This window comes from Nematostella vectensis, chromosome 10 (assembly GCF_932526225.1).
Source record: "Nematostella vectensis chromosome 10, jaNemVect1.1, whole genome shotgun sequence".
NCBI lineage: Eukaryota > Metazoa > Cnidaria > Anthozoa > Actiniaria > Edwardsiidae > Nematostella > Nematostella vectensis.
Genome location: NC_064043.1, coordinates 3,643,903 through 3,656,552, shown reverse-complemented (window position 1 = coordinate 3,656,552; position 12,650 = coordinate 3,643,903). Strand labels below are relative to the sequence as shown.

The window sequence follows — 12,650 nt, the reverse complement described above, 5'->3', positions numbered from 1 at the left end:
CTGTTTCTTTCCGAGTTTAAAATACGCTGTAAAAGCATCCAACAGATATAAACAAGATTCAAAAGGACGATTATATATATATATTTCTTATTTTCTAAAATTTGGCTCAAGTCTTCCGTCCAGAATTGTATGCTCATTGCTTTGAGTTGTTGTTGTTGTTATTTTAGCTTCCATGGTAAGGAGGTTGGCCAATCACTAACTCGCATCAAAAGAGCAAAGGATGGTAAATACCATTGTAAATACCATCCGCTGACTGCATTCCGCGCATCAGGAGAGAGCAACTCATTTCAGCTTCTTCTTCTTTGGGCTTGGCTCCATTTGATTGGTAGCTAATATCTAGGCAGAAAAGGAAAAAATGACGCTCAGAAGCTGCAAACGTCTGATTACGTCTCGTTACGATGGTATGACTAAAAAAAACTACAGACAACTATGGCATGGCATGGTATGAGGTGAAGATGAGGGAATGAGAAGACATCTTCGTTACAATGGTATGACTAAAAAAAACTACAGACAACTATGGCATGGCATGGTATGAGGTGAGGATGAGGGAATGAGAAGACATCTTCGTTACGATGGTATGACTAAAAAAACTACAGACAACTATGGCATGGCATGGTATGAGGTGAGGATGAGGGAATGAGAAGACATCTTCGTTACGATGGTATGACTAGAAAAACTACAGACAACTATGGCATGGCATGGTATGAGGTGAGGATGAGGGAATGAGAAGACATCTTCGTTACGATGGTATGACTAAAAAAAACTACAGACAACTATGGCATGGCATGGTATGAGGTGAAGATGAGGGAATGAGAAGACATCTTCGTTACGATGGTATGACTAGAAAAACTACAGACAACTATGGCATGGCATGGTATGAGGTGAGGATGAGGGAATGAGAAGACATCTTCGTTACGATGGTATGACTAGAAAAACTACAGACAACTATGGCATGGCATGGTATGAGGTGAGGATGAGGGAATGAGAAGACATCTTCGTTACGATGGTATGACTAAAAAAACTACAGACAACTATGGCATGGCATGGTATGAGGTGAAGATGAGGGAATGAGAAGACATCTTCGTTACGATGGTATGACTAAAAAAAACTACAGACAACTATAGCATGGCATGGTATGAGGTGAGGATGAGGGAATGAGAAGACATCTTCGTTACGATGGTATGACTAAAAAAACTACAGACAACTATGGCATGGCATGGTATGAGGTGAAGATGAGGGAATGAGAAGACATCTTCGTTACGATGGTATGACTAGAAAAACTACAGACAACTATGGCATGGCATGGTATGAGGTGAGGATGAGGGAATGAGAAGACATCTTCGTTACGATGGTATGACTAAAAAAACTACAGACAACTATGGCATGGCATGGTATGAGGTGAAGATGAGGGAATGAGAAGACATCTTCGTTACGATGGTATGACTAAAAAAAACTACAGACAACTATAGCATGGCATGGTATGAGGTGAGGATGAGGGAATGAGAAGACATCTTCGTTACGATGGTATGACTAAAAAAACTACAGACAACTATGGCATGGCATGGTATGAGGTGAAGATGAGGGAATGAGAAGACATGAATGGGGGTGAAGATAAGGGAATGAAAAGACAGGAATGGGAGGTGAAGATGAGGGAATAAAAAGACGTGAATGGGAGGTGAAGATAAAGGAAAAAGAAGACATGAATGAGAGGTGAAGAGGAGGGAATGAAAAGACATGAATGGGGGTTTAGATAAGGGAATGAAAAGACATCTATAGGAGGTGAGGATGAGGGAATGAAAAGACATGAATGGGAGGTGAGGATGAGGGAATAAAAAGACATGAATGGGAGGTGAGGATGAGGGGATGAAAAGACGTGAATGGGAGGTGACGATGAGGGGATAGGAAGACGTGAATGGGAGGTGAAGATGAGGGGGAAAAAGACATGAATGGGAGGTGAATATGAGGGAATGAAAAGATATGAGTAGGAGGTGAGGATGAGGAAATAAGAAGACACGAGGTACCTGGGGAGAGGTGAGCATGAACTTGACGAAGGAATTTTGTGTCGCGTTTTGCTCAACTGAAATCTGCAGCGTAACTTTATCAAACATCTTAAACTTGACATCGCCAACAGCTAAGGACGGCTCCTATAGATAAAGACAGGAAGCTATCAGTAACGAGACTCTAGTTTTTAATAGATGATGTGTAAAAAAGAGTAGCAAGACATCAAAAGACTCGGTGTACAATATTCGTGTAGATCAGCATATTTATGGCAACTCGGAATAAAAGCTGTAACGTATTGGGGAGAAATGGAGATCCTTCCTTCTTGAGCCTTAGAGGGTACTCCAATATAAACACTGTAAGCACCCCTTCAAAACAGTCAGGATAAACATTCCCAAGGCCCCATCATGAAAATAAAATAAAACCCATAACCCTTACCCCAGACCCTAAGAGCATCGCTGCAAAGTCTACAATAAGGGTCACCCACCTCCTCGTTAAACGCCAGGAGTTGCTCGTCGACACCAAGTTGGTTCATGTATACTGTTCCCTGCAGCCCAAACTTTGGTACCAGCACCTGGAGCGCATTCTTGCGCACAAACAACACGAAGCCATCCTCTGTGGAGGGGCGCTTTTTAAAGAATAACTGTAATGATACACAAGGCGGAAGGATAGAAGTTAATAATTCACCTTTCTCTCATCCCCTTCTTTTTACGGTAGCAGTGTTTAACAATTAAGTAAGGAAAGCTATTGGGATTTAGAGACAAAACACGCTCCATATTTCTTTTTTTCACAGACTCAGAGACTGACAAATACTATCCAAGTTATGACTGTCGTCAAATCAAGGTGTCTGTGATAACGAGTTGTCTGTAACAGGTGGGTGTCTGTGAGGCGAGAGTTGGCGGTTGTGGGTATTTAAGTTAAGCCGTAATTACCTGAGTGTGAAGGTCGACTGATGCCCTTCCAGCATACTGCGCCATTTTGTGCCTGTGGTTCAGATGGTTGCATTGTTTCTGAGCAAGAAAAAAAAAACGCGAGTAATCCAACTTATACAATAAGTCAGGTGTAACAAAGCCAAAGACAGGAAGTATCGCTAATACCTGGACCTTATCTTTGTTAAGGAGGTCTGGGTACGAGTTCATGGCGCCGATGGAGACAGCAAGAAGACGGTGGACAAGTATATCAGAATACCTGTGGTGTGTAAACAAGCACAGGCATAAGGAAACCTGTAACACTACACAGGGATACCAAGGGCCTCTGTTATACTCACTCTAGATGGGTAGACAAGTGTAGCCACTTACTGTATGCTTGGTGAGGCGAGAAGGATTGTGGGAATACAGTACAGTAGTTGTCAGCCAGCCAGTAAAAACTGTGTTGTACTCACCGTCTTATTCGTGAGGCAAATTGTGTGTGTATATGGGGGTTAGCCAGCCAGTAAAAACTGTGTTGTACTCACCGTCTAATTGTGAGGTGAATTGTACATGTATATGGGGGTCGCCAGCCCATAATGGCGGTGCTCTACTTACCGTCTGATTGGTGAGGTGAATTGTACATGTATATGGGGGTCGCCAGCCCATAATGGTGGTGCTCTACTTACCGTCTGATTGGTGAGGTAAAGTGTGTGTATATGGGGGTCGCCAGCCCATAATGGCGGTGCTCTACTTGCCATCTGATTGGTGAGGTAAAGTGTGTGTATATGGGGGTCGCCAGCCCGTAATGGCGGTGCTCTACTTACCGTCTGATTGGTGAGGTAAAGTGTGTGTATATGGGGGTCGCCAGCCCGTAATGGCGGTGCTCTACTTACTGTCTGATTGGTGAGGTAAAGTGTGTGTATATGGGGGTCGCCAGCCCATAATGGCGGTGCTCTACTTGCCATCTGATTGGTGAGGTAAAGTGTGTGTATATGGGGGTCGCCAGCCCGTAATGGCGGTGCTCTACTTACCGTCTGATTGGTGAGGTAAAGTGTGTGTATATGGGGGTCGCCAGCCCATAATGGCGGTACTCGTCCTTAGGGAGCATGCCCGAGCAGAAGTAGACTGCTTGCATCATGCACCGGGTTGCTAGGATACGCAGCATCGTGTTGAAGTAAGGCTCGCCAGGTAGGTGTGCTTTGTCAAGAGAGACGGCAAGCGCTTTGGCCGAATCCACTTTGATCTCGACTCCCTGCGAAAGTTATAGCTGATGATGAGGCTTGAGATTTATGGAGTCAATGCGTGGAGGGGAATGCTAATCAAGAGTAAAGGGTCAGACTGGGCTGTCAGTTTCAAGCTCTCGTATTGTTATATCATTTTGGAAAAATTTCTCCATCTCTCTCAAGTCAACTTTTTAAGGTACTATTTTTATTTTATAAGAAACCTTTTTACGAGAACGTCCAGCCTGAGATTTCACCAAATTCTAAAACACATGCTAGAAACGTTTAGACTCAGATAGCAGCAAAATATTTTTTTTTTTAGTGTAATACATTCTAAAATGTGATACGTTCTTAAATGCTAGGATGAGGGGATCAAATGGTACAAAAGCTAGCAAGAATCTCTATACCTTAGAGCGTGCAGCCTTGACAAGTATGTCGTAGTTGGACGGAGGTGGGGAGGGGTGCCTACGCAGGACTGCAAACTCAGGGAATCGCTGATGGATGTGCTTCGCTACGGAGATGTTTGCCAGCAACATGAACTCTTCCACAAGAGAGTTAGTGTCCCTGTTGAAGCGACAAGAGTATTACAGCTGTCTAGCAAGCAAAGGTATAAAGACTATTTCTTAAGCTTACCGAAGTTGTTTTGTCTCTACATCAATGGGGTCGTGCGTCTCATTGTCAATGAAGAATCGCACTTCGGATGAGGCGAGTGTCAGCGCCCTGTAATAGCAAATAAGGGACTTGTCAGTAATCACTGTGTAATATACTTGCTCCATGTGAGGAGGCAGGTCATGCATGAAGTTCTAGCGGTTTCTCCAGCCAATGTAATAAGTACAGTGTCCTTCGACCTTGCCAGGTGTTCGGCCCCGTGGAAGGAACATGACAAGCTTTAGCTAACAGGTCACCAGGTTAAGGCGGTGTAAACAGTGCAAACTTTAGCTATCATGCCACCAGGTAAATCCCAGTGTAAACAGCGCAAACACTATACAGCATTTCAGGTATCGCTACACTTGGTTCACCACAACGCAAAGAAAATGTTGAACTACCTCGCTGCACCTCCCAGCATAGTGTAAAACAAACAGCACCAACAATGCCTGCCTTGAACAGACTTGCACTAATAGATTATGACACTGTCAGCCTCAGAGACCCAGAGCATGGAAGTGGGGAAGGATCCAAGTAGAAATACTTGAGACACTCTTTAATATTGCTCAAACTACTTTCTCCTACCCATTATCAATCCGGCGCTGTTTTAATATTTTTGCGAGTTTATTCAAGTTCCTCAAAGAAACTGTGACATCATCATTTAGAGATAAGTCGTCGATGCGAAGTTGTGCTTCAGCGTACGTCAGAGAGGCCTGTGAATGAAACAAAACTGCCCTATAACTGTAGTGATTGACAATGGGTGAGCTGGGGAGAAAGCCAAAGATTTATCCACTTTTGAAAGAGGATGCATCACTTTACCTTTGACCGGATGATGCTTTTAGTGAACTTTGTAGAGATGACGTCTGCATCAGGTGTCATTTCCCAAATTGAGGAAAATGCATACCTGAGGAAAAAAGGTGTGTTCACTTATGTGGCACATCCATGCATGCAGATAACGGTAACAACATGTTATGGAGTGATTTCCTTTGCTTTATCTTAATCACATACCTGTCCACGTTGGAGCGTAACGAGCACAAGTTTGAACTCAGCAACTCAGGAACCATGTCAATACGCTGAAAAAAATCAATTGTTACACTCTGTGAAGCGGCTATATCTTAGGGATATAAAATAATAGAATAATAGCAGTGTTATATTGAATCCTATACATTATCGTTACTGTGCTCTGTTTGGCGAGAACAAATGACAGCATATTTTGTGGGCATCTCAAAATAAATAATAAATAATTCAAAAATAAATTTTTACTGATTCTTGAATTCCACGTTAAATTTTACGTCAGATATAAGATGATTGGCGCATTGTGTTACTGACCTGGTCAGTTAGATAGACAGTTGTGCCCCTATTAGCAGCTTCCTCATCCAGTGCTGTCCCGGGCTGAATAAAATGTGTAACATCGGCAATATGGACACCAACCTAACCACAAGAAGAGTCACACAAGATTCATCTCTAAGAGCATCAAATCTTCAACTAATGTTTTGCTTTCATAAACCAAAAAAGCCACAAATAGACAGTTGATCTTTTTGTTACCTCCACTCGCACACAGAGAAATCAGAGTTCTGGCAGGCTTCTATTTGCCTGTAATCCCATTTAAAATGTACGAATTGTTGCTCAGGTTCAAAAGAGGTCTTGATGCCACCCCCCTTCCCACACAAAAAATAATAATGAAAATAATGTACTTTCTTAATGTTATTTCTAGCCAGTTTCAACCCTCAAATGATCCATTAGACCATCCATCATGCCTGAATCCGAGAACCTAGCCATGGATGTTTACCTCATAATTCCCATTATCCAGTTTCATCCAGTGTAATGCGTCATCAATGTCAGTACACCCTGGTGGGTCTACACTACATATGGACAGATCTCGCAGGTCCAGGCGGCGACTTACTTCCTGTCAAGTTACAGGGAAGTTATAAGAAAAGCTTTTAATCCAGTGGATGGTGTGTCTATTTGTTGCACCCTGCACAGACTACGGTCAACCACATTCATGACATAAAAGTATATCTAAAACTACAAAAACCTCCTAAATGAATGAAATGTTGAAACTGAAACAAACCTCATTACTTAAATAAGAATAACCCTAGCCTCCACTATCACAGAAGCACCGGGGAAGGAGGATAAGATGACTCCATGCCAACTCCATCCCTTTAGGGTTTGAGTTAACACTGACTAAACAGTGGAATATCATTCCATCTCCAAAGCACTGTACCTCTTCTGCTATTGCCCAAGGCATGACAGGAAGATCTTTCTGCACAGAGGCAGAAAATGCAAGATGGGGCACATCATGTTCCAGCAGAAGTAACTCATTCTCGGTTGCTTTGTCCCCTATCTCACCCAACTTACGCACAAAATGACCCTAGGAAAAAAACATGTTATTTCAATCAAACCATGGTCAAAAGAAGACAACTTTGGGAAATGTACCAGTGTGAGGTGCATAACAAGTGATGAGGTGATGGATTCACCACAGGGTTCCAGAGAGGAAGAGGAGGACTCACCACAGGGTACCAGAGATGAGGGGGTGGACAGACCACAGGGTACCAGAGAGGAAGGGGTGGACTTACCACAGGGTGCCAGAGAGGAAGGGATGGACTCACCACAGGGTACCAGAGAGGAAGGGGTGGACTCGCCACAGGGTACCAGAGAGGAAGGGGTGGACTCGCCACAGGGTACCAGAGAGGAAGGGATGGACTCACCACAGGGTACCAGAGAGGAAGGGATGGACCCACCAGAGGGTACCAGAGAGAAAGGGATGGACTCACCACAGGGTACCAGTGATGAAGGGGTGGACTCACCACAGGTACCAGAGAGGAAGAGGAGGACTTACCACAGGGTACCAGAGATAAGGGGGTGGACATACCACAGGGTACCAGTGATAAAGGGGTGGACTCACCACAGGGTACCAGAGAGGAAGGGGTGGACTCGCCACAGGGTACCAGAGAGGAAGGGATGGACTCACCACAGGGTACCAGTGATGAAGGGGTGGACTTACCACAGGGTACCAGAGAGGAAGAGGAGGACTCACCACAGGGTACCAGAGATGAAGGGATGGACTCACCACAGGGTACCAGAGATGAAGGGATGGACTCACCACAGGGTACCCAAAATGAAGGAGTAGACTCACCACAGGGTACCTTGAGCTTCTTGGCCATGAATCAATACTGACGACTATACGTTGACTCCTAAGGGTCTCAGCTTGTCTGGTTTCTATGCGGATTCTAGGAACACACTTCTCAGCAGGCACAAACAGTTGTCGAGTGCTCTGTATAGTTAATATTTTAATTTTTTAGAAAAAATTGTAGACATTATACTGCCACTGTATAAAATGTAATCAAGTCCAGTACCTGAATAATAAATCAACACGAGGTTGAGAAGAAATGTTTTACACCTCTGTGAAACAGAGAAGTTATACTAATGCTCCAAGCTTTAACCATTTGTCTGATCAAAAGGCAAAGGGATAACACTTGAAATGTCAGCAAAACTACTTTGAGATCATACAGTAGAGGCATAAAACATATCATTTCAACCAATGTTGATTTATTTGCCTGACAATACCATACATATGCAGCCAATCTATTTTTTCTACAGTTTGTCTGTAGATTTCCTAGTAAAAAATCCTAGATATTCTACAGCTTGTCAGTAGTTTTTCTAGTCATATATTCTACCTAGTTACTGTATTCTACAGCTTGTCTGTAGTTTTTCTAGTCATATATTCTACCTAGTTACTGTATTTTACAGCTTGTCTGTAGTTTTTTAGTTATAACTTCTAGTTATTCTACAGCATGCCTGATGTTTTTATTTAGCAATACCTTTTAGTTATTTTACAGCTTGTCTGTAGTTTTTCTAGTCATACCATCTAGTTATTCTACAGCTTGCCTGTAGTTTTTTCTAGTCATACCAGTACCTGCAGATTTCCTGATGAAGACAGTACGCCACAGTATGGTCTCCAATTCCTCTTGATTATTCCAACAACCTGTGGGGCAGGAAATTACCACAAAATCAGTCAAGATGAAGTACATTTTGCAACCAGAGAAATCTTCAAGATGACTCACCTTTCCAGTTTTCTTTAATTTATTTTTATTGTTATCCAAAATCTGAAACACAAATTAGACTTTTTATTGACCTGTGAAACAGTGTGCATAGCAAAGAGTATTAAGCCCAGGAATCACACACATAAAAACAAACAATTATATTTTGTGTATTTAAATGTAATACACAATGTTATTTCACAGTTTGATGGAAACCAACCCTGATACCATTAGCAATCCATGGTTTATTCTTAATTAATGGAAGATCATGTATAGAAATTGAGAATTGAAAATTTTGCTGTTTCTTGTGCCAACAAACCTGTGTTTTCTTGCTTGTTATTTCTTCTTCACTCTCACTATGGTCGGCATCATCTAGTACTAGTTCAGATGGTGCCGTCCATTCTTCCTGAGAGAGCAGCTCTACTGCAACTAGATCTTCATTTACAGCTCGATTGAGGTTTATCAATCCTTGAATGAACACCTCATCTCCACCGTCTTTTAAATACACAGTTGCCTCTAAGTAATTTTCTCTGCATAGGAGGGAGGAATCAAAGGAATTGTTAGCGACTCACATTCAGACGTGACAATAGGAATGAGACTGAGAAACTAAAAGGTGAAAAGACGATTGCGACTCGAGTCATTATTCCACACCTACTACCGTGGAAGGTTCCCTGTTTGTATTTCCCTGATTTGATGCCAGAGTGAATTTTTACAAGTGGGATGTGCTCAGGAAATAGACATTGCTTTCCTCTCCCATCAATTGCCTGAAAATAGAAAAATTCAACAGGCTTATTCAGAGTTTTAATGCTAAGATAATTACAATGGATCTAGGCTGACCTACTTATTATCTCTATTTACAAGAGTAAGCCTAGTCATACAGTAGTTTATGATAAGCCTAATAATAGTCAATGATAAACCTATGAGAGTTTTAATTGTTCTATGTAGGCTGTTTAAATATTCCTTACATTACCTGTTTTTGTTTACTGTGTTGTAAGTTTGCCAAGCGATCAACAAGATCCGCACACCCATCAAGGCTCTCCACATACTGCTGAACTAAACACATGCAAGAGTCATTCAAACTATTCCATGAACAAAGCAGTAATCAGTCCCATAGATAAGGGGGAGCTCCCTCACATGCAATCCAATATGGATATTACTGTGGAATTCCGCAGTATTTAATAACAATAGCATTATTTTCTCTTTGCTTATTTTCCATTTGTTTATTTTACATTCACACATTCTTAGTATAAATCAATGTAAATTACGGTCACTTTTAGCACAGTTTTACAGGTCTGAAAGAGTTCACGTCATTTGTAAGTATCTCGTTCCGTTTATCCGCTAGCATTTGTAAAATTATCTGTATATGTAACGTCACCGTACTTTGTAGAACATTCAGCCTGCTTTTAACTTGTTTGTATTTAGCTATTTTCCTGTTATTTATCGCAGCAATCATCATTTTCGACATACCGTCATCACCGTTATTACTGTCTCAATCGCAGATAAGTTGTTAAATGAAATCGTTCATGCGTTATTGTTATGACGTGTAGGAATTTTACTCTTTCCTGGAACGTTTACCGCCACAATAAAACCCCCACATCCAAACCAATGGGGAGATCCAACACTTATTCCAACACAATCAAGAGACCAACCTATCCAACCTGAAGGTCACCCCCATCCAAACCCAAGGTCACTAGTACTACAAAACATCTAGTAGTACAGTAGTAGTACAAAACAGGATGACAGAAAGAAAGATAGGAAATCAAATAGAATGCTATCTGTTTTACTTGTATATGTAACAATCCCATCAGCATGAGCTTTCTCTCTGTTTGCTCTGTCATTAGTGAGAAGTACAACCTGTACACATGTCTCCACATCTTTCCCTCCTTCACACTCCTGCAAGTGGTCTCCATACCAGCTGGGAGCAACAAACAAAAATAAGATACTGAGAAATGGTAATTTGATACAATTTTGAAAAGGATTAGCAAAAACAAAACATAGAGATACAGAGAAATGGTAATTTGATACAATTTTGAAAAGGATAAGCAAAGAAAAAAACATAAAGATACAACAATATTGAAAAGGATAAGCAAATACAAAATACTGAGAAATGGTAATTTCACACAATATTATATACCTTGCAGCTGTCCGTATCGCTCTGTCATTCCTGTCATTAGAACTCTCATCTTTTTTCCTCTCTATGTATGTACTTCTATGATGCTCATTTGAAAATACATAGAATTTTCTTTCTGGATCTGAGATAATACTTCTTGCTCGTTTGTATACCCCAAAATTCAAATGTTTAACCTATAACAACAACAACAAAAATTTTATTGAACTGACAATGACATGAGGTTGTATTGTTATGAATTTGGTACTTGAGAAAGTCAGGTATATAATTCAGGGTGGGGTATTTTGTGGGGTGTGGAATTTTTGCCTCATGCTGGAGCCCTTTCCAGGGGTGGTGGATGTACAGGGGGGTCTAGTCCAACACCTCCCAATCTAGAAAGTATTTTATTCGGATAACTTTTTTTCTGCATGTGTAAATTTCAGTATTTCAAACACAAGGGTGTAAGCAGATATGTTATACAACCAACTTGTGGGGGGGAGGGAGGGATATAAAAGCACCATCAAAACAAATCAATTCCTTAAGGCTTGATTGATAGGGCATAGTTATTATTAATTATTATTATGGATTGGGCTTCTATTTACTTACCTCTTCCAGGACGGTCTGCAGCAATATAACGTTCTTGAAGACTGGGTCTTCGATTACATCTATCTGTAACACGACATCACACCACAACAGTCAAACTGTTTCGTACTACTGGACTAAGATATGGTCTGCCAATTTAGGTAAACAAATGCCAAAGTAACTAATACTATTTGCGCTTAAAAATCTTAAGCTATGCTGCCTACCTGATGCAGCAGTACGTTAGTGTCCGGAATAAGATAGTGTGGGAAATCACACGAGGACGAAAGGCTTTGAGGCAAGGGATCTAGCACGCTTGCTTCGCTCTGCCCACAAATAGAACATCCATTCGCACCGCACCACACGTCATCACGCAAATAATGCTCCCGAACGACCTTCAAGATTCCTCCCTTCTTGGTCTTCTTCACAAAGGTCTTGGATTTCAGCATTTTTGGCAAAAAAAAAAAATAATAAAGGAAAATTTTAAGTTTTTAACACGTGTATGCAGGACGCCATTTTGAATTGTGAAAGCAGCCGCTGACACACCACAGGACACCCATACCACATTTCGACATCTTCAAAATTGAAGATTTAAGGGTGTACTGACATTAGTGTTGCTCAGTAACGACGTTGCTACGCTGGTGGCGTTAAGCGCGCGCATATACATAACACAAAATTCGACATTTCAAGCTTTACTGAAGTAAAAGAAATAAAAATATGCGTTTCAAGTCCCCAAAAATTGACTTTAAGTTTATCTCATCCTTTTCGGGTGAGCAATTTTCACTACCTGCGCGCGCTGAAAACACCGAACGCTTGCGCACGCACTGAAAATTTTATTTCAAAGTAGCGCGCGCTGTATCAAAATTTAAAAATACTTTTTCAATTTTCATCATGACATGAAGGATTTTGTTCCTTTAAAGTGTAAATACCACGAACCACTATTGGAATTTGTTTTTAAACTTCATTTCAATCTCATAATGTGAGGTATCAGTGTGTCTGAGCAGGCCGAATGAGCACGCGCGTGCTTTGTTTCACTTCCGGTTCTGCGTTTTCTAAAAAAAAGCTCTTTTGTCGCCAAGTTATTTCAAAACGCAACATTCTTTCTGTATTCCTTTTTATTAAATGCTCCTTCATATAGCCAAGCATGGATTTAGCG

At 41.3% G+C, this 12,650-nt stretch overlaps 1 protein-coding gene and 1 long non-coding RNA gene across 3 annotated transcripts; one reads left to right on the top strand and one right to left on the bottom strand.

Annotated features, from left to right (window-relative positions):
• Positions 1-100: 100 nt before the first annotated feature.
• Positions 101-12,030, bottom strand: LOC116616354 (exosome complex exonuclease RRP44). The gene is made up of 24 exons (XM_048733617.1): positions 11,722-12,030; positions 11,522-11,584; positions 10,943-11,112; positions 10,593-10,723; positions 9,779-9,861; positions 9,460-9,572; positions 9,128-9,338; positions 8,833-8,874; positions 8,685-8,753; positions 7,905-8,042; positions 6,993-7,139; positions 6,558-6,674; positions 6,098-6,199; positions 5,777-5,841; positions 5,588-5,672; positions 5,354-5,481; positions 4,760-4,846; positions 4,534-4,690; positions 3,938-4,158; positions 3,096-3,186; positions 2,931-3,008; positions 2,486-2,641; positions 2,022-2,144; positions 101-336 (listed from the first exon to the last, which is right to left on the bottom strand). The coding sequence occupies exons 1-24, from the start codon at positions 11,941-11,943 to the stop codon at positions 283-285; spliced, it is 2,853 nt and encodes a 950-aa protein (XP_048589574.1). The 5' UTR covers positions 11,944-12,030; the 3' UTR covers positions 101-282.
• Positions 336-6,024, top strand: LOC116616358. 2 transcript variants are annotated; one of them, XR_007313997.1, is made up of 4 exons: positions 336-1,524; positions 2,792-2,871; positions 3,117-3,191; positions 4,489-6,024. It is a non-coding gene; the product is annotated as an uncharacterized LOC116616358 (long non-coding RNA). The 2 variants fall into 2 exon arrangements; XR_007313996.1 differs by having other exon boundaries at positions 336-1,571.
• Positions 12,031-12,650: the final 620 nt, after the last annotated feature.

Excerpts from the sequence above, each read along its gene's own strand:
- LOC116616354 (XM_048733617.1), bottom strand. The coding sequence starts at position 11,943 with ATGCTGAAATCCAAGACCTTTGTGAAGAAGACCAAGAAGGGAGGAATC. Across the intron at positions 9,862-10,592 it reads TGGGATTGTTACATATACAA|TTCAGCAGTATGTGGAGAGC; the intron begins GTAAAACAGATA and ends GCATGTGTTTAG. Across the intron at positions 8,875-9,127 it reads TAACAAGCAAGAAAACACAG|ATTTTGGATAACAATAAAAA; the intron begins GTTTGTTGGCAC and ends TTTGTGTTTCAG.